At 49.0% G+C, this 25,559-nt stretch overlaps 1 protein-coding gene across 1 annotated transcript in view; it reads left to right on the forward strand.

The window, feature by feature from the left end:
• Nucleotides 1-25,559, forward strand: part of mgat4b (alpha-1,3-mannosyl-glycoprotein 4-beta-N-acetylglucosaminyltransferase B) — a 406,613-nt gene that overhangs the window by 189,295 nt on the left and 191,759 nt on the right. Inside the window, exons 3-4 of the mRNA XM_070877144.1 lie at nt 7,223-7,366; nt 9,115-9,248. Coding sequence (XP_070733245.1) covers nt 7,223-7,366; nt 9,115-9,248 — 278 coding nt within the window. The remainder of the gene's footprint in view (nt 1-7,222; nt 7,367-9,114; nt 9,249-25,559) is intronic.

Here is a 25,559-nt window from a genome sequence, read left to right on the forward strand (position 1 = left end):
CCCTCTCGCTCTCCCCAGTCCCTCTCGCTCTCCCCAGTCCCTCTCGCTCTCCCCAGTCCCTCTCGCTCTCCCCAGTCCCTCTCGCTCTCCCCAGTCCCTCTCGCTCTCCCCAGTCCCTCTCGCTCTCCCCAGTCCCTCTCGCTCTCCCCAGTCCCTCTCGCTCTCCCCAGTCCCTCTCGCTCTCCCCAGTCCCTCTCGCTCTCCCCAGTCCCTCTCGCTCTCCCCAGTCCCTCTCGCTCTCCCCAGTCCCTCTCGCTCTCCCCAGTCCCTCTCGCTCTCCCCAGTCCCTCTCGCTCTCCCCAGTCCCTCTCGCTCTCCCCAGTCCCTCTCGCTCTCCCCAGTCCCTCTCGCTCTCCCCAGTCCCTCTCGCTCTCCCCAGTCCCTCTCGCTCTCCCCAGTCCCTCTCGCTCTCCCCAGTCCCTCTCGCTCTCCCCAGTCCCTCTCGCTCTCCCCAGTCCCTCTCGCTCTCCCCAGTCCCTCTCGCTCTCCCCAGTCCCTCTCGCTCTCCCCAGTCCCTCTCGCTCTCCCCAGTCCCTCTCGCTCTCCCCAGTCCCTCTCGCTCTCCCCAGTCCCTCTCGCTCTCCCCAGTCCCTCTCGCTCTCCCCAGTCCCTCTCGCTCTCCCCAGTCCCTCTCGCTCTCCCCAGTCCCTCTCGCTCTCCCCAGTCCCTCTCGCTCTCCCCAGTCCCTCTCGCTCTCCCCAGTCCCTCTCGCTCTCCCCCAGTCCCTCTCGCTCTCCCCAGTCCCTCTCGCTCTCCCCAGTCCCTCTCGCTCTCCCCAGAGTCCCTCTCGCTCTCCCCAGTCCCTCTCGCTCTCCCCCAGTCCCTCTCGCTCTCCCCCAGTCCCTCTCGCTCTCCCCCAGTCCCTCTCGCTCTCCCCCAGTCCCTCTCGCTCTCCCCCAGCCCCTCTCGCTCTCCCCCAGCCCCTCTCGCTCTCCCCCAGCCCCTCTCGCTCTCCCCCAGCCCCTCTCGCTCTCCCCCAGCCGCTCTCGCTCTCCCCCAGCCTCTCTCGCTCTCCCCCACCTCCCGTCTCTCCCCACTCACTCCTCCTCCCCCCCTCTCCCCACCCCCTCCCCTCGTCTCTCCTCACCCCCCGTCTCTCTCCAACCCCCCTCTGTCTCTCCCCCCTCCCCAGTCACTCTCACTTCCCCCTGCCCCAGTCACTCTGTCTCACCCCCAGTCTCTCTCTCTCTCGGGGGCAGAGTCCAGGGCTGGTGGTGCGCAGGTGCGGGAGGGCAGGGGCGGAGTCTGGGGGCGCGGGATGACGGGGGCAAGTCCAGGGGCATGCAGGCGCGGATGGACACTCAAAAAAACGAGTGCAAATAATCACTCTGGTTTCCCACATTACAATTGTAACTACACTTTTAAAAAGTACTTCATTGGCTGTAAAGCGCTTTGAGATGTCTGTTGGTCATAAAAGGCGCTATAGAAATGCAAGTCTTTTGTTTTTCCAATTGGTGCTTTTTAAATGTTACCGGACAGAGGAAAATTTACTTTCTCCTTTTTAACTCAAATTTACCATAATGGTTTTTAAATAACTGCATTTATTTTAGATGGTTTTTCCATTTAAACTGGCTCATAAACTTAAACCTAATTGCCAACCATCTTGTTATACTTGACTGCCAATTTGGTCATAGCTCAAGTCTTTCAATCTTATACTCACTGGGGTTTGGGCTGATGAGGGACTTCAAATATGCTTTCTGTTTCCTTCCAATAATTGTGATTTAACATTTCAATATACAATGATAGAATGATACAGCACAGAAAGATTTGGATCATCGTGCCTGTGCTGACATGGTGATCAGTCTCCAGTGGCCTTGTTAAGAACATAAGAACATAAGAAATAGGAGCAGGAATAGGCCATACGGCCCCTCGAGCCTGCTCCGCCATTCAGTACGATCATGGCTGATCTGATCATGGAGTCAGCTCCACTTCCCCGCCCGCTCCCCATAACCCCTTATTCCCTTATCGTTTAAGAAACTGTCTATCTCTGTCTTAAATTTATTCAATGACCCAGCTTCCACAGCTCTCTGAGGCAGCGAATTCCACAGATTTACAATCCTCTGAGAGAAGAAATTCCTCCTCATCTCAGTTTTAAATGGGCGGCCCCTTATTCTAAGATTATGTCCCCTAGTTCTAGTCTCCTCTATCAGTGGAAATATTCTCTCTGCATCCACCTTGTCAAACCCCCTCATAATCTTATATGTTTTGATAAGATCACCTCTCATTCTTCTGAATTCCAATGTGTGTAAGCCCAACCTGCTCAACCTTTCCTCATAAGTCAACCCCCTCATCTCCGGAATCAACCCAGTGTTGGATTTGTAAAAGTGAAAACTTGCATTTCTACAATGCCTTTCACGAGGAAATGCGGCAGCCAATTTGCGCACAGCAAGCTCCCACAAACAGCAGTGTGATAATGACCAGATAAGCTGTTTTTTGTGATGTTGATTGAGGGATAAATATTGGCCCGAGGACACCGGGGAGAACTCCCCCTGCTCTTCGAAATAGTGGGATCTTTTACGTCCACCCGAGAGGGCAGACGGGGCCTCGGTTTAACGTCTCATCCGAAAGGCGCTCAAAATATTGTCACAAAGTGAAAGAGCGCATCTCAGCGTTCGTTATGGCCACTCGAGAAGTCTTCAGTGAAGATTGTTCTTCTCAATATAGCCAGCGTAATGTAGTGCCTGAAGAAAAGGGGGTGGGTAGATTTGGAGGGTGCAAAATCTGCTTGTTCCTTCTGCCATTTAAAAAAACAGGATGTTTGTCTTGGTCAGCCTATATAGTTTGTACAGTCAGCGTACTGTGTGTAAGTTGGACGCACACTTGCTGCAGAAGGTTGTGGGTTCAAGTCATACCGTCAAGAGACTTGAGCATATAATCTAGGTTGACACTCCCAGTGCAGCATTCAGGGTTGGCAGTTTCCTAATGCCCATTAATTCTATCGCTAGTGTACATCGGGGACAAGCATAACTCGAGGTCATTAATATAAGATAGTCACCAAAAAATCCAGTAGGGAATTCAGAAGAAACTCTTTGCCCAAAGAGCTACCACAGGGAGGGGTTGAAGCGAATAGTATCGATGCATTTAAGGAGAGGCTAGACAAGCACCATCATAGGCAGTCACTCGAAATCGAGGAAGGCTTGCTTCCACTCTAAAGGTGAGTTCTCAGGTGACTGAACGGTCCAAATACAGGAATTACAGTCTCTGTCACAGGTTGGAGGAAAGGGTGGGTGGTGAGTCTGGTTTGCCGCACGCTCCTTCCGCTGTCTGCGCTTGTTTTCTGAATGCTCTCGGCGACGAGACTCGAGGTGCTCAGCGCCCTCCTGGATGCTTTTCCTCCACTTAGGGCGGACTTTGGCCAGGGACGCCCAGGTGTTGGTGGGGATGTTGTACTTTATCAAGAAAGCTTTGAGGGTGTCCTTGAAACGTTTCCTCTGTCCACCTTGGGCTCACTTGCTATGTAGGGGTTCCAAGTAGAGCACTTGCTTTGGGAGTCTCGTGTCGGGCATGCGAACAATGTGGCCCGCCCAATGGAGCTGGTCGAGTGTGGTCACTGCTTCAATGCTGGGGATGTTGGCCTGATCGAGAACACTGACGTTGGTGCGTCTGTCCTCCCTGGGGATTTGCAGGATCTTAAGGCGACATTGTTGGTGGTATTTCTCCAACAATTTGAGGTATCTACTTTATATGGTCTACATCTCTGAGCCATACAGGAGGGCGGATATCACTACAGCCCTGTAGACCATGAGCTTGGTGCCAGATTTGAGGGCCTGATCTTCGAACACTCTCTTCCTCAGGCGGCCGAAGGCTGCACTGGCGCACTGGACCTTGTCATCGATGTCTGTCCTTGCTGATAGTAGGCTCCCGAGGTATGGAAAGTGGTCCACTTTGTCCAGGGCCGTGCAGTGAATCTTGATGACTGGGGGGGAAGTGCTGTGTGGCGGAGTCAGGTTGATGGAGGACCTTTGTCTTACGGACGTTTAGTGTAAGGCCCATGTTTTCGTATGCCTCGGTGAAGATGGTGACGATGGCTTGGAGTTCAGCATCTGAATATGTGCAGACGCAAGCGTCGTCCAAGTACTGTAGTTCAACGACAGAGGATGGGACGGTATGAGGGAGAAGGGAATAGAGGGTAACGGGGATAGATTTAGATGAGGAAAGACGGGAGGAGGCTCGAGTGGAGCATGAACACGGCATGGACTGGTTGGGCCAAATGGCCTGTTTCTGTGCCGTATATCCTATGTAATCCTAAATTTCTCATTTTTCCTCTTGTGTGGTAGGGACTTCGATGGACACACTAGTCAACTTCTTTCCTTTTTGTGCGTTATAATTGATAACATTGTAGTATCTGACCTAATAAAGCTGCGGTTTGAATCATAGAAATTTACAACACGAAGGAGGCCATTTCGGCCCATCATGTCTGCGCCGGCCGACCAAGAGCTATCCAGCGTAATCCCACTTTCCAGCTCTTGGTCTGTAGCCCTGTAGGTTACGGCACTTCAAGTACACATCCAAGTACTTTTTAAATGTGATGACAGTTTCTGCCTCTACCACCCTTTCAGACAGGGAGTTCCAGACCCCCACACCACCCTCTGGGTGAAGACATTTCCCCTCAAATCCCCTCTAAACTTTCTACCAATTACTTTAAATCTATGCCCCTGGTTGTTGACCCCTCTGCCAAGGGAAACGGGTCCTTCCTATCCACTTTGTCTCGGCCCCTCATAATTTTATACACCTCAATCAGGTCTCCCTTCAGCCTCCTCTGTTCCAAAGAAAGCAGACTCAGCCTATCCAATCTTTCCTCATAGCTAAAATTCTCCAGTCCAGGGGAAGGGTGAGAGACTATAGTGTCAGAAACCGAGAATTAGTTGGGAATTAGGTAAGTCAGAGGAGGGATTCTGGACCTGCATTGTAGTATTAGATCTTCTAATAGAGGAGTACGGGATTTAAGCTGATGCAGATAAGAACATAAGAAATAGGAGCAGGAGTAGGCCATTCGGCCCCTCGAGCCTGCATCGCCATTCAATACGATCATGGCTGATCTGATCATGGACTCAGCTCCACTTCCCTGCCCACTCCCCAAAACACCCTTATTGCTCAAAAATCTGTCTATCTCCGCCTTAAATATATTCAATGACCCAGCCACCACAGCTCTCTCGAGCAGAGAATTCCAAAGATTTACAACTCTCTGAAAGAAGAAATTCCTCCTCATTAAATGTGCGGCCCCTTATTCTGAGACTCTGTCCCCTAGTTTTAGTTTCCTCTATGAGTGGAAACACCCTCTCTGCATCCACCATGTCAAGCCCCCTCATAATCTTATAAGTTTCGATAAGATCACCTCTCATTCTTCTGAATTCCAATTAGTAGAGGCCCAACCTGCTCAACCTATCTTCATAAGTCAACCCCTTTATCCCCGGAATCAACCGCGTGAACCTTCTCTGAACTGCCTCCAATGCAAGTATATCCTTCCTTAAATATGGAGATCAAAACTGCACGCAGTACTCCAGGTGTGGCCTCACCAATACCCTGTACAGTTGTAGCAGGACTTCTCTAGTTGGAATAGTTTTATTCATATTTTCAAATGTTACTGTTTTTAATTCGTTGTAACCTCCATAGGATTCTAATGAACGATTTTGTTTGCAGTGTCCATGTTTAAGGGTTTAAAATTAGAGCCAGGCCGTTTCGGGGTGATGTCAGGAAGCATTTCTTCACACAAAGGGTACTGGGAATCTGGAACGCTCGCTTCCCATCAAAACTGTTGAGGCTGGGGGTTCAAATAAAAATGTCAAAACTGAGATCAATAGATTTTTGTTGGGCAAGGGTATTAAGGGTTACAGAAGCAAGGTGGGTCGATGGAGTTAAGATTCAGATCAGCCATGATCTAATTGAATGATGGAACAGGCTCAGGGGGCCGAATGGCCTCCTCCTGTTCGAATGCTTGCCATCTGCTCCTCCTATCTGGGCCAGTTTTCAAAATGATTTGACCCGAAATGTTAACTCTGTTTCTCTCTCCTCAGATGCTGCCTGACCCGCTGAGATTTCCAGCATTTTCTGTTTTTATTTCAGATTTCCAGCATCTGCAGTATTTTGCTTTTGTATTGGTGTTTAATTCACGGCCACTTCTCTTCGAGGAATGCCCACCTTGAAGAAGTTCTGCTCTTCCCTCAGACAGGATTTCCGTTTGTCTCTTTTACCTTGTTCATCTTCATTTGCTTTCTGTTTCTCTTAATCTCTCCTGCCTTCCACCCTATCACAGACCTACCCTTTTGTTCTTTCCTCCTCCCCGTTTCACTGCCCTTGCATAAGACCATAAGAATTAGGAGCAGGAGTCGGCCATTCGACCCCTCGAGCCTGCTCCGCCATTCAATGAGATCATGGCTGATCTTATACCTCAACTCCTCTTTCCCGCCCGATCCCCTAATCCCTTGATTCCCTTAATATCCAAAAATCTATCGATCTCAGCCTTGAATACACTCAACGACAAAGATTCACCACCCTCTGAGTGAAGAAATTTCTCCTCATCTCAGTCCTAAATGGCCGACCCCTTATCCTGAGACTGTGACCCCTGGTTCTAGACTCCCCAGCCCGGGGGAAACATCCTCCCTGCATCTACCCTGCCAAACCCTTAAGAATTTTGTATGTTTCAATGAGATCACCTCTCATTCTTCTAAACTCTAGGGAATATAGGCCTAGTCTACTCAATCTCTCCTCATAGGACCATCCCCCCATCCCAGGAATCAGTCTGGTGAACCTTCGTTGCGCTCCCTGTGGAATTCTCTACCACAGAAGGCTGTGGAGGCCAAGTCACTGAATATATTTAAGAGGGAGATAGATAGATTTCTAGAAACAAAAGGGATCAAGGGGTATGGGTTAAAAGCGGGAATATGGTGTTGGGATAGAGGATCAGTCATGATCAAATTGAATGGCGGTGAAGGCTCGAAGTGCCGAATTATCTACTACTGCTCCTATTTTCTGTGTTTCTATGTTTCCTTCTATGGCAAGTATATCCTTCCTTAGGTAAGGACTTCCTTAAGAATCTATTACATCTCGAACATTTCCTGTTCTGACGAACGGTCATCGACCTGAAATATTAACTCTGTTTCTCTCCCCACAGATGCTGCCTGACCTGGGTTAGGTTCCCCGTGAATATCGCCCGTTTCCTAATGTTATTCTCTCTGCGCTTTTATTGTTGCTTCACTTTTCATCGTTGTCTGTTGTTTTCCAGATGAGACCAAGCTCAAGCTGTGGAACATCACCATCAGTAAGAATGTCCTACAGCTGCCGAGTATCTTCCATCACCTCCCGCACCTGCTCGCCAGAGAGAACAGTTTCCAGCCTTCGGTCTATCTGGGACAGAGGAGAACTGGAGGTAGGCAGGGGAAAAACTGTGGTTGACCCAGAAACATTCAGCAGCTTCTAAAGATCGCAGTTTTAAACTTTTCATTAAGAACAAAAATTAGGAGCAGGAGTAGGCCATTTGACCCCACGAACCTGCTCCACCATTCAATATGATCACGGCTGATCTTCTATCTCAACTCCACTTTCCCACCCCAATCCCCATATGCCTTGCTTCCCCTAGAGTCCAAAAATCAATCGCTCTCAGCCTTCAATATGCTCCACGACTGAGCCTCCACAGCCCTCTGGGGCCGAGAATTCCAAAGATTCACCACCCTCTGAGTGAAGAAATTCCTCCTCATCTCAGTCTTAAATGGCCGACCCCTTATCCTGAGACTGTGACCCCTGGTTCTAGACTCTCCAGCCTGGGGGGGAAACCATCCTCTCAGCATCTACCCTGTCAATTCCCCTCAGAATCTGATATGTTTTAATGAGATCATCTCTCATTCTTCTAAACTCCAGAGAGTATAGGCCCAATCTACACAATCCCTCATCATAAGACAACCTTCTCATCCCAGGAATCGATCTAGTGTACCTCCGTTGCACCGCCTCTAAGGCAAGTATATCCTTCCTTAAATAAGGAAACCAAAACTGTGCACAGTACTCCAGGTGTGGTCTCACCAAGGCCCTGTACAATTGTAGCAAGACTTCCTTACTCTTATAACCCCCTAGCAATAGCTGCCATTTGCCGTCCTTATTGCTTGCTGTACCTTCATGCTAGCTTTCTATGTTCCTTGACTAATGGGAAAAAATATCAGTGTGTGCAAAAAATAAATATACATTAGGATTAGAACATGCATCCTAAACTCTGCTGCCCCGTGTCCTAACTCATGTCAAGTCCTGCTTAACCATCACCCTCTGTGCTCGCTGACCTACATTGGCTCCCGTTCCAAAAATGCCTCGATATTCAAATTCCCATCCTTGTTTTCAAATCCCTTCGTGGCCTCCTCGTCGCTCCCTATCTCTGCCACCTCCTCCGCCTCCACAACCCCCCCCGAGATGTCTGCACTCCTCTAATTCTGCTCTCTTGACCATCCCTGATTATAATCGCTCCGCCATCGGTGGCCGTGCCTTCTGTTGTCTGGGCCCCAAGCTCTGGAACTCCCTCCCCAAACCTCTCCGTCTTTTGACCAAGCTTTTGGTCACCTGTCCTAATATCTCCTTATGTGGCTCGGAGTCAAATTCTGTTTAATAATCACCCCTGTGAAGTGCCTTGGAAAGTTTCATTATGTGAAATGCACTCTATAAATGAAAGTCTTTCTCTTTTTTTTTTGCGACAAGTGAAAGGAATTCAAGCACATTTTCCATTGGACGGCTTGCATGTTTTCCCATTTTTTTTTATCTTCACAGTCTCAGGATAAGGGGCCATTTAGGACTGAGATGAGGAGGAACTTCTTCAATCAGAGGGTGGTGAATCTTTGGAATTCTCTGCCCCAGAGGGCTGTTGGAGCTCAGCATTTGAGTATATTCAAGACAGAAATCGATAGATTTTTGGGTATTAAGGGAATCAAGGGATATGGGGATTGGGCGGGAAAGTGGTGTTGAGGTAGAAGATCAGCCGTGATCTTGCTGAGGTCGACGAATGGTCTACTCCTGCTCTTATTTCTCATGTTCTTATGTTCCTGGTTGGGTTGTCTCAGCAGGTTGTTGATGTATAAACTGTGCATTGCGTTGTTGACCCAATCTTAATCCATTCTCCATTGTGTTTTTTTTTGCTCACAGTTTCGATTGTGATGGGAGTTCCCACTGTCAAGCGAGAGGTGCACAGTTATCTGATCGACACCTTGAACTCCCTCATTTATGAACTGACCCCCGAGGAAAAACAGGACTGTGTGATTGTTGTACTCATTGCAGAGGTGAGTGAAAGCACACTGGCTGGATTGATATTCCCAGGTTTAGTAGGTTTGAAAGGTGATCCAATCGAGGCCTTAAAAATTAAGGGGTTTCATTGGACGGATACAGAAAAACTGTTTCCTTTGGCTGGGGAGTGCAGAAGGAAAGAGCATAATCGTAAAAAAATTATCACCATCGCTAGATTTTATTTTAATCAGGTAAAGGGTATCAAGGGCTATGGAACCAAGGTGGATAGATGGAGTTGGGGTACAGATCAGCCATGATCTCATTAAATGGCAGAACAGGAGGACATCAAACTAAACTTAGAGCCAGGCCATTTAGGAGTGACATCAGGACGTGCTTTTTCCACGCACAGTGTAGTGGAAACCTGGAACTCGCTTCCCCACAAGCCTGTGGATGTTGAAATTTGTAAGACGGAGATCGATGGATTTTTTTTGATTTGATGAATCAGCACCAACTGCTTCCACTGTCTCCCGAGGGAGCCTGTCCCATAGATTGACCACTCGCTCGCTGAAATAATGCTTCCACAGATCAGTTTTGAATTCCCCCCCCCCCCCCCCCCGGCCACCTTTAAGCATAGGCCGTGTCCTCTGGTTCTACTGTTCTGGACAGGGTGATATAGCATGTCATGGTCAACATTATCCAGTCCTGTTACACTCCTAAAATCAGCGATCACATCACTTCTCAACCTTCTCTTTTCCAGTAGAGAAGATTCTTCTCTTCTCCAACCTCCCTTTCCTCTCCCAAGTCCTTGAACATGTTAAGAACATAAAAACATAAGAAATAGGAGCAGGAATAATCCATATGGCCCCTCGAGCCTGTTCCGCCATTTAATACGATCATGGCTGATCCGATCATGGACTCAGGTCCACTTTCCTGCCCGCTCCCCATAACCCCTTATTCCCTTATCGGTTAAGAAACTGTCTATCTCTGTCTTAAATCTACTCAATGTCCCAGCTTCCACAGCTCTCTGAGGCAACGAATTCCACAGATTCACAACCCTTATTCTCAGATTATGCCCTCTAATTCTAGTCTCCCCCATCAGTGGAAACATCCTCTCTGCATCCACCTTGAAAAGCCCCCTCATAATCTTATACATTTCGATAAGATCACCTCTTATTCTTCTGAATTCCAATGAGTAGAGGCCCAACCTACTCAATCTTTCCTCATTAGTCAACCCCCTCATCTCCGGAATCAACCGAGTGAACCTTCTCTGAACTGCCTCCAAAGCAAGTATATCCTTTCTTAAATATGGAAACCAAAACTGTATGCATTATTGCAGGTGTGGCCTCACCAATACCCTGTATAACTGTAGCAAGATTTCCCTGCTTTTCTATTCCATTCCTTTTGCAATAAAGGCCAAGATTCCATTGGCCTTCCTGATCACTTGCTGTACCTGCATACTAACCTTGTGTATTTCATGTACAAGTACCCCCAGGTCCCGCTGTACTGCAGCATTTTGCAATCTTTCTCCATTTAAATAATAACTTGCTCTTTGATTTTTTCTACCAATGTACATGACATCACACTTTCCAACATTATACTCCATCTGCCAAATTTTTGCCCACTCATTTAGCCTGTCTATGTCCTTTTGCAGATTTTTTGTGTCCTCCTCATACATTGCTTTTCCTCCCATCTTTGTATCATCAGCAAACTTGGCTACATTACACTCGGTCCTTTCTTCCAAGTCATTAATATAGATTGTAAATAGTTGGGGTCCCGGCACTGATCCCTGCGGCACCCCACGAGTTAGTGATTGCCAACCCGAGAATGAACCATTTATCCCGACTCACTGTTTTCTGTTCGTTAGCCAATCCTCTATCTATGCTAATATATTACCCCCAACCCCGTGAACTTTTATCTTGTGCAGTAACCTTTTAAGTGGCACCTTGTCAAATGCCTTCTGCAAGTCCAAATACACCACATTCACTGGTTCCCCTTTATCCACCCTGTTCGTTACATCCTCATAGAATTCCAGCAAATTTGTCAAACATGACTTCCCCTTCATATAAATCCATGCTGACTCTGCCTGACCGAATTATGCTTTTCCAAATGTTCTGCTTCTTTAATAATGGACTCCAACATTTTCCCAACACAGATGTTAGGCTAACTGGTCCAGAATCCGTACCCATCTTTCCCAGAACTCCATGTTAGAATCCCTCCAATCAGGTTTCAACCCCTGCCACAGTACAGAAACGGCTCTCATCAAAGCCACAAACGACATCCATTGTGACTGTGACAAAGGTAAACTATCCCTCCTCATCCTTCCTGACCTGTCTGCAGCCACGGCTGACCACTCTATCCTCCTCCAACGCCTCTCCACCATCGGCCAGCTGGGTGGGACTGCACTCGCCTGGTTCCATTCTTATCCATCTAATCGTAGTCAGAGAATCACCTGCAATGGCTTCTCTTCCCCGCCCCTGCATTGTTACATCTGGTGTCCCCCCAAGGATCTATCCTTGGCCTCCTCCTATTTCTCAGCTATATGTTGCACTTTGGTGACCGAAAATGCGGAGTCACTTTTCACATGTACGCTGATGACACCCAGCTCTACCTCACCACCGCTTCTCTCGACCCCTCCTCGGTCTCTAAATTGTCAGGCTGCTTGTCTGACATCCAGTTCTGGATGAGCAGAAATTTCCTCCCAAGTAAATGTTTGGAAGTCCGAAACCATTGTCTTTGGTCCCCGCCACAAAACTGCGTTCCCTGGCCACTGACTCCATCCCTCTCCCTAGCATCTGTCTGAGGCTGAACCAGACTGTTCACAACCTAGGCGTTATATTTGACCCTGAAATGAGCTTTCAACCACATATCCGCAGCATAACTAAGACCGCCTATTTCCACCTTCGCAATATCGCCCATCTCCGCCATTGCCTCATCTCATCCGCTGCTGAAGCCCTCATCCATGCTGCCCCCCCCCCCCCCCCAAGGCGCTCTCACTCTCTCTCTCTCTCTCCGTGCCCCCCGGGGCTCCCCACCCCCCAACCCCCCCGCAAGGCTCTCTCTTTTTCTCCATCCCCCAGGCTCTCTCTCTCTTCCCCCCACAGGGCTCCCCACACCCCCCCCCCCCTCGGCTCCCCAGGCTCTCTCTCTCCCCCCGCCTCCCCATGCGAGGGCTCAGGGCTCAGCATCTTAGTCGGAATGAACGTGATCGGGGCCCACTTCCGGTTCCAGAGTCGGGAGGACACGTGCAGAAAATCGTTAATGCAAATTTTGATCTGCGGGGGGGCTGGGTGGGGAAGTCGGGAGGTCACATGCGCAGAAGCGATTAGTACAAATAGTTACTCTGTTTATTTATCCCCGTGTAAAGCACTTTCCAATTCTCTGCATCAACTTTCATCTGCCAGCAGTTTGCCCGACGCCCAAATATATTCAGTTCCTCCTGGATTCAGCTTTGGAGTCCACCACCTTCATTAGCTTTGTATCAACAGAAAATGTAGCTATTTCGCTTGTGACTCCAGATCATTTATGAAGATGTTCAATTAAAGAGGTCCCAAAACAGATCCTTTTGGAAATTTTGTCTAAACAGCACATTCAAAGATGGTGGATTTTCTCTCCCACAGCAACCTCTCTCCAAGTCAATCACTATGGCGTCAGCAGAGGGCTCAGGAGACAGACAGTCATAGAATCTTACAGCAGACGAGGAGGCCATTCGGCCCATCGTGCCTATGCAGGCTCTTTGAAAGAGCGATCCAATAAGTCCCACTCCCCCTGCTCTTTCCCCACTCCCCTACGAATTTGTCCCCTTCAAGTAGTTATCCAATCCCCTTTTGAAAGTTACCATTGAATCTGTTTCTACCGCTCTTTCAGGCAGCGCTTTCCAGATCACAACAACTCGCTGCTTAATGAGTCAGCTTTATTATTCAATAGTGGTGGCTGGTGTGCAACGGTCACCACACGTTAAAAAAAATCTACGCACAGGCATCTTCCGCCCTTCAGGATGTAGTTCGGGATCCAGAATATTAGGTCCTTCATTGAAACACCTGTGAACTCATCCCTATTCGGCATGTAAGTAAGTCATCCTCGATACGAGGGACTGCCTATGATGATGATTATTCAGAGCACACCACACGGAGACAACAGTCTGATCTTTCCTAAATGCCTGTTATTTTGCCTGTTGAGGCCATCAGCATTCTTTCTTGAAGTAAACCTTTATCTCTTTTTACAAACAGTAAACCTAAAAGGCTCATCTACAATTCTGAATTACGCTTTCTTTTAATAGAGGAGGATGGAGTATAAAAGCAGAGAAGCCCTGCTATAACTGTACAGGGTATCGGAGTACACCTGGAGTACTGAGTTTAGTTTTGGTCTCCGTATTTAAGAAAGGATATACTTGCATTGGAGGCATTTCAGAGAAGATTCACTCGGTTCATTCCTGAGATGAAGGGGTTGTCTTAGGAAGATAGGTTGAGCAGGTTGGGCCTCAACTCATTGGAGTTCAGAAGGATGAGAGATGATCTTATCGAAACATATAAGATAATGAGGGGGCTCAATAAGGTGGATGCAGAGAGGATGTTTCCACTTATAGGGGAAACTAAAACTAGGGGATATAATCTCAGAATAAGGGACCGCCCATTTAAAACTGAGATGAGGAGACATTTCTTCTCTGAGGGTTGTGAATCTGTGGAATTCTCTGCCCCAGAGAGCTGTGAAGGCTGGGTCTTTGAATATATTTAAGGCGGAGATAGACAGATTTTTGAGCGATAAGGGAGTAAAGGGTTATGGGGAGCGGGCAGGGAAATGGAACTGAGTCCATGATCAGATCAGCCATGATCTTACTGAATGGCGGAGCAGGCTCGAGAGGCCATATGGCCTACTCCTGCTCCTATTTCTTATGTTCTTATGCAGGATAGACATGGAGAAGATGTTTCCACTTGTGGGGGAGTCCAAAATAAGGGGCCATCAATATAAGATAGTCACTGATAAACCTAATAGGGAATTCAGGGGAAACTTCTTTACCCAGAGCATGGTGAGAATGTGGAACATGCAGTGCGTTCTTTGTTCGGGTCACTTGCCATTAAGCATCAGGATCACAGAATGAGATCGGGAACGGAGAGGATCGCATTTGAAGCTGGGAATCAATAATGTTCATAGAATCATAGAAGTTTACAGCACAGAAGGAGGCCAATCGGACCATCGTGTCCGCGTCGGCCATCATAGAAACATAGAAAATAGGTGCAGGAGTAGGCCATTCGACCCTTCGAGCCTGCACCACCATTCAATAACATCATGGCTATTGAGGGAGTGCAGCGAAGGTTCACCAGACTGATTCCCGGGATGGCGGGACTGACATATCAAGAAAGACTGGATCAACTGGGCTTGTGTTCACTGGAGTTCAGAAGAATGAGAGGGGATCTCAGAGAAACGTTTAAAATTCTGACGGGTTTAGACAGGTTAGATGCAGGAAGAATGTTCCCAATGTTGGGTAAGTCCAGAACCAGGGGTCACAGACTAAGGATAAGGGGTAAGCCATTTAGGACCGAGATGAGGAGAAACTTCTTCACCCAGAGAGTGGTGAACCTGTGGATTTCTCTACCACAGAAAGTTGTTGAGGCCAATTCACTAAATATATTCAAAAAGGAGTTAGATGTAGTCCTTACTACTAGGGGGATCAAGGGGGATGGCGAGAAAGCAGGAATGGGGTACTGAAGTTGCATGTTCAGCCATGAACTCATTGAATGGCGGTGCAGGCTCGAAGGGCCGAATGGCCTGCTCCTGCACCTATTTTCTATGTTTGGGCCCGCTCTGGTCCGCGCGAGAGGTGAAACTGCGCAGCTGCACACCGCGATGGAGAAGCAGGTTTCTCTCAGGTTGCCAGTGGCGTGGCCCGAGGGACCGATCCACCATTCCCGGAGAATCCAGGTGGGTGGGCAACCCTACAAGGGATGTTGAACTGAGACCAGCGTTAGCAGAATGCAGAGATCTCAGAGGGAATTGTGGGGCTGGAGGCGGTTACAGAGAAAGGGAGGGGCAAGGCCACGGAAGGATTTGAAAGCAAGGATGAGAATTTTAAAATCGAGGCGTTCGGGTACAGTAAGGAAAAGAAAGACTTGCATTTCTATAGCGCCTTTCATGACCACCGAACATTTCAAAGTGCTTTACAACCAATGAAATACGGAGTATAGTCACTGTTGTAATGTGGGAAACGCGGCAGCCAATTTGAGCACAGCAAGCTCCCACACACAGCAATGTGATAATGACCAGATAATCTGTTTTTTTGTTATGTTGATTGAGGTAAAAATATATGCCAGAACACCAGGGATAACTTCCCTGCTCTTCTTCGAAATAGTGCCATGGGATCTTACGTCCATCTGTGAGAGCAGACGAGGCCTCGGTTTAACATCTCATCCGAAAGACGGCACCTCTGACAGTGCAGCAATCGCTCAGCACTGCCCCTCCGACAATGCGGCGCTCCCTCAGTACTGCCCCTCCGACAGTGCGGCGTTCCCTCAGTACTGCCCCTCCGACAGTGCGGCGCTCCCTCAGTACTGCCCCTCCGACAGTGCAGCGCTCTCTCAGCACTGCCCCTCCGACAGTGCGGCACTCCCTCAGCACTGCCCCTCCGACAGTGCAGCGCTCTCTCAGTACTGCCCCTCCGACAGTGCAGCGCTCTCTCAGCACTGCCCCTCCGACAGTGCGGCGCTACCTCAGCACTGCACTGGAGTGCCGGCTTAGATTTTTGTGCTCAAGTCCCTGCAGTGGGTCTTGAACCCACAACCTTCTGATTCAGAGGCGAGAGAGAGAGTGCTGCCCACTGAGTCACAGCTGGCTGGTGCCAGATCCAACCCTGGTCTGTGCTAACCTCAGTTGGGGAAATGGCAGAATTGCAACAACCAGCTCCAGTATCCCAGAGCCAGAGAGGGGGAAAATGCTTATTGTCGGATCCTTGCTGCCTATCAGTATTCAGTAACGTCTGTCGGAAGATGCATGCGTGTCCTCAAGGGGCGAGAACGAGATTGAATTTGCTGAGTGAGTTTACAAGGAACAGCTGCTTGGGCAAGCTACACGGCTGGGAACATTTGTACCTGGGCACAAGTCAGTGCCTTCGAGCAAGAGAGGGAGAAAACTGCAACAAAAAAATGTTACATTAGCAACTGCAAGCATATGTTTTATTTGTGAAGTATGTGTAGATTACCTTGTCAATCCATCTATTTGCAGGCAGGCATAACAGTGACTGGGTCACCATTCAGATTTACAAAGCTGTTAAAGATAACTTTTCCCTGCCTTGCATTTCATGAGGGAACAAAACTCATGTTTATTGACAAATGAGTTCAGTGGGCAGTTAGTGCAATGTTTAGATGCAGGAAGAATGTTCCCGATGTTGGGGAAGTCCAGAACCAGGGGTCACAGACTAAGGATAAGGGGTAAGCCATTTAGGACCGAGATGAGGAGAAACTTCTTCACTTAGAGCATTGTGAACCTGTGAAATCCTCAACAGAAAGTTGTTGAGTCCAGTTCGTTAGATATATTCAAAAGGGAGTTAGATGTGGCCCTTACAGCTAAAGAGATCAAGGGGTATGGAGAGAAAGCAGGAATGGAGTACTGAAGTTGCATGATCAGCCATGATCATATTGAATGATGGTGCAGGCTCGAAGGGCCGAATGGCCTACTCCTGCACCTATTTTCTATGTTTCTGTGGACTAGTAATCCAAAGGCCTGGCCTAATGATCCAGAGAGAATGCAGAGAGGATGTTTCCCCTCGTGGGGAATCTAGAACTAGGGGCATAGTCTCAGAATAAGGGGTCGCCCATTTAAGACAGAGATGAGGAGAAATTTCTTCTCTGTCGGTCATGAATCTGTGGAATTCTCTGCCCCCGAGAGCTGTGGAAGCTGGGTCACTGAATATATTTAAGGTGGAGATAGACAGATTTTTGAACGATAAGGGAGTGAAGGGTTATGGGGAGCAGACGGGGAAGTGGAGTTGAGGCCAAGATCAGATCAACCATGATCTTATTGAATGGCGGAACAGGCTCGAGCGGCCGAATGGCCAACTCCTGCTCCTATTTCTTACATTCTAATGCGAGTTCAAATCCCACCACAGCAGTTTGAGAATTTGAACTCAGTTTTAGAAACCCACAGGTGGATGTAAAAGATCCCACGGAACTATTTTGAAGAGGAGCAGGGGAGTTCTCCCCGGTGTCCTGAGCAATATTTGTGACTGTATATCGTGAGACCACTATTCGCGGCCCGAATGGTGTTGATTGGGTATTTCAGTCACGCCCAGAGACCACACTGCTGTCAGTGACGGGGATCGATTTTACGCACATCATTTGTATTATGTAACTATCCCGCACTGACTGCAAGTTGCTGGAGAAATCACCCTGCTTTTATCGGGAGAAATTACTATAATTTAAGTCATGCGTTCTGTTTTCATCTACAACAACAACAACAACAACTTTTATTTATATAGCACCTAGAACGTAGTAAAACGTCCCAAGGCACTTCACAGCAGAATTATAAGTTGAAACAGAAAAATTTGACACCAAGCTACATAAGAAGAAATTACGGTAGATGACCAAAAGCAGCAGGTCGAAGAGGTAGGTTTTAAGGAGCGTCTTGAAGGAGGAGAGAGGCGGAGAGGTTTAGGGAGGGAGTTCCAGAGCTTGGGGCCCAGGCAACAGAAGACACAGCCACCAATGGTTGAGCGATTACAATCAGGGATGCTCAAGAGGGCAGAATTTGAGGAGCGCAGACATCTCGGGGGGGGGGGGTGTTATGGGGCTGGAGGAGATTACAGAGATAGGGAGGGGCGAGGGCCATGGAGGGATTTCAAAACAAGGATGAGAATTTTGAAATCGAATTGATTGAGACTCTGTTTAAACAGCCTCTCGACACTGTTTATTGTAGTGCGCTGTTAGTGCGCGAGAACATCAGCGGCAGGTCGGGGCCATAAAAGGGGCGGTCCGGGAGCAACGTGGCGGTGTACCACGGCAACGTACAATGTGAGCTGGTGCAGGAGGGCGCCGGCAGCGAAGAGTGCCGTCATCAAGGTCCAGGTCGGTGATTGGAGCGTGGGCAGGTACAGCAGGAGTGGCGAGAGACTGGAGGGATGTGATCGGGGCCCAGGAGAGGCGTGAGTTCGGGGCCAGGGGTCCAGGGTCCGCAGGTCGGGCTATAAAAGAGCTGGATGGCGTACCACTCCAACCTCCAGCGCGAGCTGCTCCATGTGTGCAACAATTTTGAGATGGGCGACTGGGTGACATCATCAAAATCTTGGTCGCCATTCGAAGCGTGGGCAGGAACATTGGCAGGACCCAGGTACAGAGGAGTGGGGAGGTCGGGGCGGATGAGCGGCGAGAGATCGTGGCGGAGGTGCGACAGATGAGGGTACGGGACCCAGAAGAGCCGAGGGCCCAGGGGCAGCACGGGGCCCAGCCCACACTGCGATATGTGTGCACACTAGGTCCGTGCAGCAGAGCAGGTCTCCAGTCATCCTGGTTAACCCTTGCCACTGGACCAAGATCTCACTCTGTCAAGCCCGTGTGGTGGCTGGTGTGCAACGGTCACCCCACGTTAAAAAAATCCACACACAGGCATCTTCCACCCTTCAGGATGTAGTTCGGGATCTGGAATATTAGATCCTTCATTGAAACACCTGTGAACTTATCCCTTTTTGGAGTGGAAGCAAGTCATCCTCGCTTCGAGGGACTGCCTATGATGATGATGATGGTTTAAATAGACACTGTGGACTGTTTGCTGTAGTGCACTGTTTAAACACTCGATGTGCTGAGTAATTAGACATTGTTTGCGATGAAATAGGCTGTTGTAAGTCCCACAGTGTGTCCAACTGACACCATGTAATACATTGGCAGGCACAGTGGTTACAATAAACACTCTGAATATTTACCCCTCAACCAGCATCAATAAAACAGATTTTCTGGTCATTTATCTCATTGCTGATTGGGGAATCTTAGTTTTGGCAAATGTTCTGCTGTGTTTCCTATATTACAACAGTGACAACACTTAAAAAATACTTAATTGGCTGTAAAGCGTTTTGGGACATCCCGAGGTGGTGAAAGGGGGCTGAGGTAGGACGGAGGTAATTTCCTCAGTGGAGGGGTCAACAACCAGGGGCCATAGATTTAAAGTAATTGGGGGGAGGTTTAGAGGGGATTTGAGGGGAAATGTCTTCACCCAGAGGGTGGTGGGGGTCTGGAACTCACGGCCTGAAAGGGTGGTAGAGGCAGAAACCCTCACCACATTTAAAAAGTACTTGGATGTGCACTTGAAGTGCCGTAACCTACAGGGCTACGGACCGAGAGCTGGAAAGTGGGATTAGGCTGGATAGCTCTTTGTCAGCCGGTATGGAAACGATGGGCCGAATGGCCTCCTTCCGTGCTGTAAAGTTGTATGATTCTATGGAAGGTGCTCTATAAATGCGTGGTTTTAGTCTTCCCTCTCTTGTGATGTTTGCTGAGAATTCATAACAGATCACAAAGATAAGCCGCCCTTCCATCACTGCTGCCTGCAGGTGCTTGTACGATTTGGTGAGGTTTGACTCCCCTGCCCTCTGCGGACATGTGTTGAAGACAGATTGGGAGCAGGTGTTGAAATTGCTTGGTATCTGTCTCGGTTGAGTGGGATAATTATGTTAAGTGCTGAAATAGTTTTCTGCCTCGGTGATTCAACAGTATTCACGGCTCTTCAACTTGTGGATTAAGTCAACCGAGCGGAGTGAAGGACTTTCCTCTTGGCAGAGTCTTGAAGATTACTTGAAGTTGCTGGATTAAATGTAGTTTACTTGTTCGGTGGCTCCACACATTTTAATTTGGAAATATTCAGCACGGGTCAGATTTTACAGGCCGCAGCAGCTAATGTATTTGCTATAAATAGAAATATGAAAAGCAAAAGTTCAGCAAAATATCAACTTATTTTATTTGTTCCGGGGATGTGGGTGTCCCTGGCTAGACCAGCATTTACTGTCCAAACCTAATTGCCTCTTGAGAAGGTGGTGGTGAGCCGTCTTCTTGTACCGCTGCAGTCCGTGTGGTGAAGGTGCTCCCACAGTGCTGTTAGGGAGGGAGTTCCAGGATTGTGACCCAGCGACGATGAAGGAACGGCCGATATATTTCCCAGTCGGGATGGTGTGTGACTTGGAGGAGAATGTGGAGGTGATGGTGTTCCCATGCGTCTGCTGCCCTTGTCCTTCTAGGGGGTAGAGGTCGCGGGTTTGGGAGGTGCTGCCGAAGAAGCCTTGGCGAGTTGCTGCAGTGCATCTTGTAGATGGTACACACTGCAGCCACGGTGCGCCGGTGGTGGAGGGAGTGAGTGTTGAAGGTGGTGGATGGGGGGGCCAATCAAGCGGCTGCTTTGTCCTGGGTGGTGTCGAGCTTCTCGAGTGTTGTTGGAGCTGCACTCATCCAGGCAAGTGGGGAGTGTTCCATCACACTCCTGATTTGTGCCTTGTAGATGGTGGAAAGGCTTTGGGGAGTCAGGAGGTGAGACACTCGCTGCAGAATACCCAGCCTCTGACCCGCTCTTGTAGCCACAGTATTTATGTGGCTGGTCCAGTTAAGTTTCTGGTCAATGGTGACCCCCAGGATGTTGATGGTGGGGGATTCGGCGATGGTAATGCCGTTGAATGTCAAGGGGCGGTGGTTAGACTCCTGGCTCTTGCCGTAAATGTTTCTTGACACTTATCAGTCCATAAACTTACCAGTCTCATAAACACAATGGGAGCAATATCTCTGATGGGTCAAAATACCCTTTGAAAGTATACCTTTGGTTGGAAAAGGTTCTGTGATTGCTGGTCCTCCGTGTTGCGTACCGCCTTTAGTATCATCACGATGTTATGATTGTAAGGTTGCTTTAGGTGGTATAACCTGCATGAAGGCAATAGAATGGTAGATTCTACTGAACCAAATTGGAGGCAGTTCAGAGCAGGTTCACTCGGTTGATTCCGGAGATGAAGGGGTTGTCTTATGAAGAAAGGTTGAGCAGGCTGGGCCTGTTGTTGGAGTTTAGAAGAATGAGAGGTGATCTTACTGAAACTCAAGAAGCTCGACACCAACTAGGACAATGCAGGGTAGATGCAGAGAGGATGTTTCCCCTCGTGGGGGAATCTACAACTAGGGGACATAGTTTCAGAATAAGGGGTTGCCCATTTAAGACACAGATGAGGAGGAATTTATTTCTCTCAGAGGATCGTGAATCTTTGGAATTCTCTGCCCCAGAGAGCTGTGGAGGCTGGGTCACTGAATATATTTTTAGGTGGAGGTAGACAGATTTTTGAGCGATTAGGGAGTAAAGGGTTATGGGGAGCGGGCAGGGAAGTGGAGCTGAGCCCAAGATCAGATCAGCCATGATCATATTGAATGGCGGAGCAGGCTCGAGGGGCCAAATGGCCTACTCCTGCTCCTATTTCTTATGTAACTTATCCCAACCCCATTAACAAGAAAACGATTGTGTTAGCTGAGCTATAATGAATCAGTGACAGCGAGCTTGTCCAGGCCACACAAAACGCCTGTTGTTCAGATCAATACAGACAGAAACAATTTATATCAGTAAACCAAACTGATCTTGACTTCTTTAAGAAGGAAGAACGATTGGGCCAGATACCAACTCCATGGTACGAGTGAAGAATGGGCTTTGGGCCAAGTACCGGATCGGGGTCTGTTCCAACAGAACCATATATCAGCGTGAGTCAGCGCCCTTCTGAAGTAGAAGGGAGCAAACGGGGAGTGGGGGGCATCAAAATCAAATTGCCAACAGACCTTAGGTGACAATGATAAAGGAGAGGAAGGAGAGTGGGTGGGTGGGGGCGAAGGTGACACTGAATGAGGTGGTGATGTAATTTAAATTGTGCCTGACGGAAGTCCAGTGCTTTAAAAAATGTTTAATTTCTTAAGTTTTGAAATACTATGCTCGGCCTCTCCCCCCGCCCCCTCCCTATCCCTGTAATCTCCTCCAGCCCTCCACCCCTCCCTATCCCTGTAACCTCCTCCAGATCGACAAACTTCCATATCTCTGTAATCTCCTCCAGCTCTACACCCCTCCCTATCCCTGTAACCTCCTCCAGCCCTACACCCCTCCCTATCCCTGTAACCTCCTCCAGCCCTACACCCCTCCCTATCCCTGTAATCTCCTCCAGCCCTACACCCCTCCCTATCCCTGTAATCTCCTCCAGCCCTACACCCTCTCTATCCCTGTAACCTCCTCCAGCCCTACACCCCTCCCTATCCCTGTAATCTCCTCCAGCCCTACACCCCTCCCTATCCCTGTAATCTCCTCCAGCCCTACACCCCTCCCTATCCCTATAATCTCCTCCAGCCCGACAACCCTCCATATTTCTGTAATCTCCTCCAGCCCTATACCCCTCCCTATCCCTGTAATCTCCTCCAGCCCTACACCCCTCCCTATCCCTGTAACCTCCTCCAGCCCGACAACCCTCCATATCTCTGTAACCTACTTCAGCCCCTACACCCCTCCCTATCCCTGTAACCTACTCCAGCCCCTACACCCCTCCCTATCCCTGTAATCTCCTCCAGCCCTACACCCCTCCCTATCCCTGTAACCTCCTCCAGCCCTCCACCCCTCCCTATCCCTGTAACCTCCTCCAGCCCTACACCCCTCCCTATCCCTGTAATCTCCTCCAGCCCTACACCCCTCCCTATCCCTGTAACCTCCTCCAGCCCGACAACCCTCCATATCTCTGTAATTTCCTCCAGCCCTACACCCCTCCCTATCCCTGTAATCTCCTCCAGCCCTACACCCCTCCCTATCCCTGTAACCTCCTCCAGCCCGACAACCCTCCATATCTCTGTAACCTACTCCAGCCCCTACACCCCCCCCATCCCTGTAATCTCCTCCAGCCCTCCACCCCTCCCTATCCCTGTAACCTCCTCCAGCCCTACACCCCTCCCTATCCCTGTAATCTCCTCCAGCCCTACACCCCTCCCTATCCCTGTAACCTCCTCCAGCCTTCCACCCCTCCTTATCCCTGTAACCTCCTCCAGCCCTACACTCCTCCCTATCCCTGTAACCTCCTCCAGCCCTACACCCCTCCCTATCCCTGTAACCCCCTCCAGCCCTACAACCCTCCATATCTCAGTAACCTCCTCCAGCCCCTACAACCCTCCCTATCTCTGTAACCCCCCTCCAGCCCCCAGAACCCTCCCGATTTCTGTAACCTCCTCCAGCCCCTACAACTCTCCCTATCTCTGTAACCTCCTCCAGCCCCTACAACCCTCCCTATCTCTGTAACCCCCTCCAGCTCTACAACTCTCCGAGATCTCTGTGTTCCTCCAGTTCTGGCCTCTTGCACATCCCTGATTTTAATCACTTCACCATTGGCGGCCATGCCTTCAGCTGCCTGGGACCTGAGCTCTGGAATTCCCGCCAGAAACTTCTCTTCTCCTTTAAGACGCTCCTTAAAACCACCTGTCCTAATATCTCGTTACATTAAGAGGTATGGTAGCTCAGTGATTATGTCACTGGACCAGTGATCCAGAGGCCCGGACTAATGATCCGGAGACACAAGTTCAAATCCCACCACGGCAGCTGGGGAATTTAAATTCAGTCAATTAAATAAATCTGGAATTAAAAAGCTAGTGTCAGTCATGGTGACCATGAAACTACCGGATTGTCGTAAAAACCCATCTGGTTCACTAATGTCCCTTTAGGGAAGGAAATCTGCCGCCCTTACCCGGTCTGGCCGATATGTGACTCCAGATCCACAGCAATGTGGTTGGCTCTTAATTGCCCTCTGAAATGACCTAACAAGCCTCACCACCACCCTCGCGAGGGAAATTAGGGATGGACAATAAATGCTGGCCTTGCCAGCGATGCCCCCATCCCATGAACGAATATAAAAACAAATTAAAGGCGCTACATAAATGCAAGTTGTTGTTGTGATATAGCACGAAGACTGATTTTGCACAATGTATGAACTGGCCATGTCTGTTTGGAAAACAAGAAACAGACACAATCTGAACTTGCATAGTGAGATTGAGTAACGGTGTGAGATTGGGGGTGGTCATTGCTCCTGTGGTTCTCATTGGTGTTCCAAGCAAAGGTCTGTCAACCTGGCCAGTTGGAGATAACGAGACTGTCGCTGAATTATATGGGCACTGTTTACAACATAAGAATTAGGAGCAGGAGTAGGCCATATGGCCCTTCGAGCCTGCTCCGCCATTTAATAAGGTCATCTTCGACCTCAACTCTCCTTTCCCGCCCGATCCCCATATCAGGTCAGAAGTGGGGATGTTCGCTGATGACTGCACAGTGCTCAGTTCCATTCGCAACTCCTCAGATAATGAAGCAGTCCATGCCCGCATGCAGCAAGACCTGGACGACATTCAGGCTTGGGCTGATAAGTGTCAAGTAACATTCGCACCACACAAGTGCCAGGCAATGACTATGTCTAACCACCGCTCCTTGATATTCAACGGCATTACCATCGCCGAATCCCCCATCACCAACATCCTGGGGGTCACCATTGACCAGAAACTTAACCGGACCAGCCACATAAATACTGTGGCTACAAGAGCGGGTCAGAGGCTGGGTATTCTGCGGCGAGTGTCTCACCGCCTGACTCCCCAAAGCCTTTCCATCATCTACAAGGCACAAGTCAGGAGTGTGATGGAATACTTTCCACTTGCCTGGATGGGTGCAGCTCCAACAACACTCCAGAAGCTCGATGGAGCTGTCTACTTCCATCCCATTTTGCAAAAAAGGATTAGTTGATGATACCAGAACTTAAGAGGTTGTAGAACAGGCTGCCCTTCCCTCAGAGGGTCGTGAATCTGTGGAATTCTCTGCCCCAGAGAGCTGTGGAGGCTGGGTCTTTGAATAACTCAAGGTAGAGATAGACAATTCTTGAACTACAAGGGGAGTCAAGGGTTATGGGGAGAGGGCAGGGAAGTTGAGCTGAGGCCAAGATCAAATCAGCCATGATCTTATTGAATGGCGGGGCAGGCTCAAGGGGCCAAATGGCTGACTCCTGCTCCTGTTTCTTATGTCTTGATGATATTTTCTGTAAAGATTGACCAAGTTGCGGCTCTTTACTTGAGAAACGGGATGGCTGAGAAGTGACCTGATAGAGGTCTTGAAAGGGTTTGTTTGGTTAGAAAATGTTTCCACTTGTGGGCGAGTCTAGAACTAGGGGTCATCAATATAAGACAGTCATTCATAAATCCGATAGGGAATTCAGGAGAAACTTCTTTACCCAGAGAGTGGTGAGAATGTGGAACTCGCTGCCACAGAGAGTGGTTGAGGCAAATAGTATCGATGCATTCAAGGGGAAGCTGGATAAACACATGAGGGAGTAAGGAATAGAAGGATATGGTGATGGGGGGCGATGGAGAGGGCTGATG

This window comes from Pristiophorus japonicus, chromosome 4 (assembly GCF_044704955.1).
Source record: "Pristiophorus japonicus isolate sPriJap1 chromosome 4, sPriJap1.hap1, whole genome shotgun sequence".
Taxonomy (NCBI): Eukaryota; Metazoa; Chordata; class Chondrichthyes; family Pristiophoridae; genus Pristiophorus; species Pristiophorus japonicus.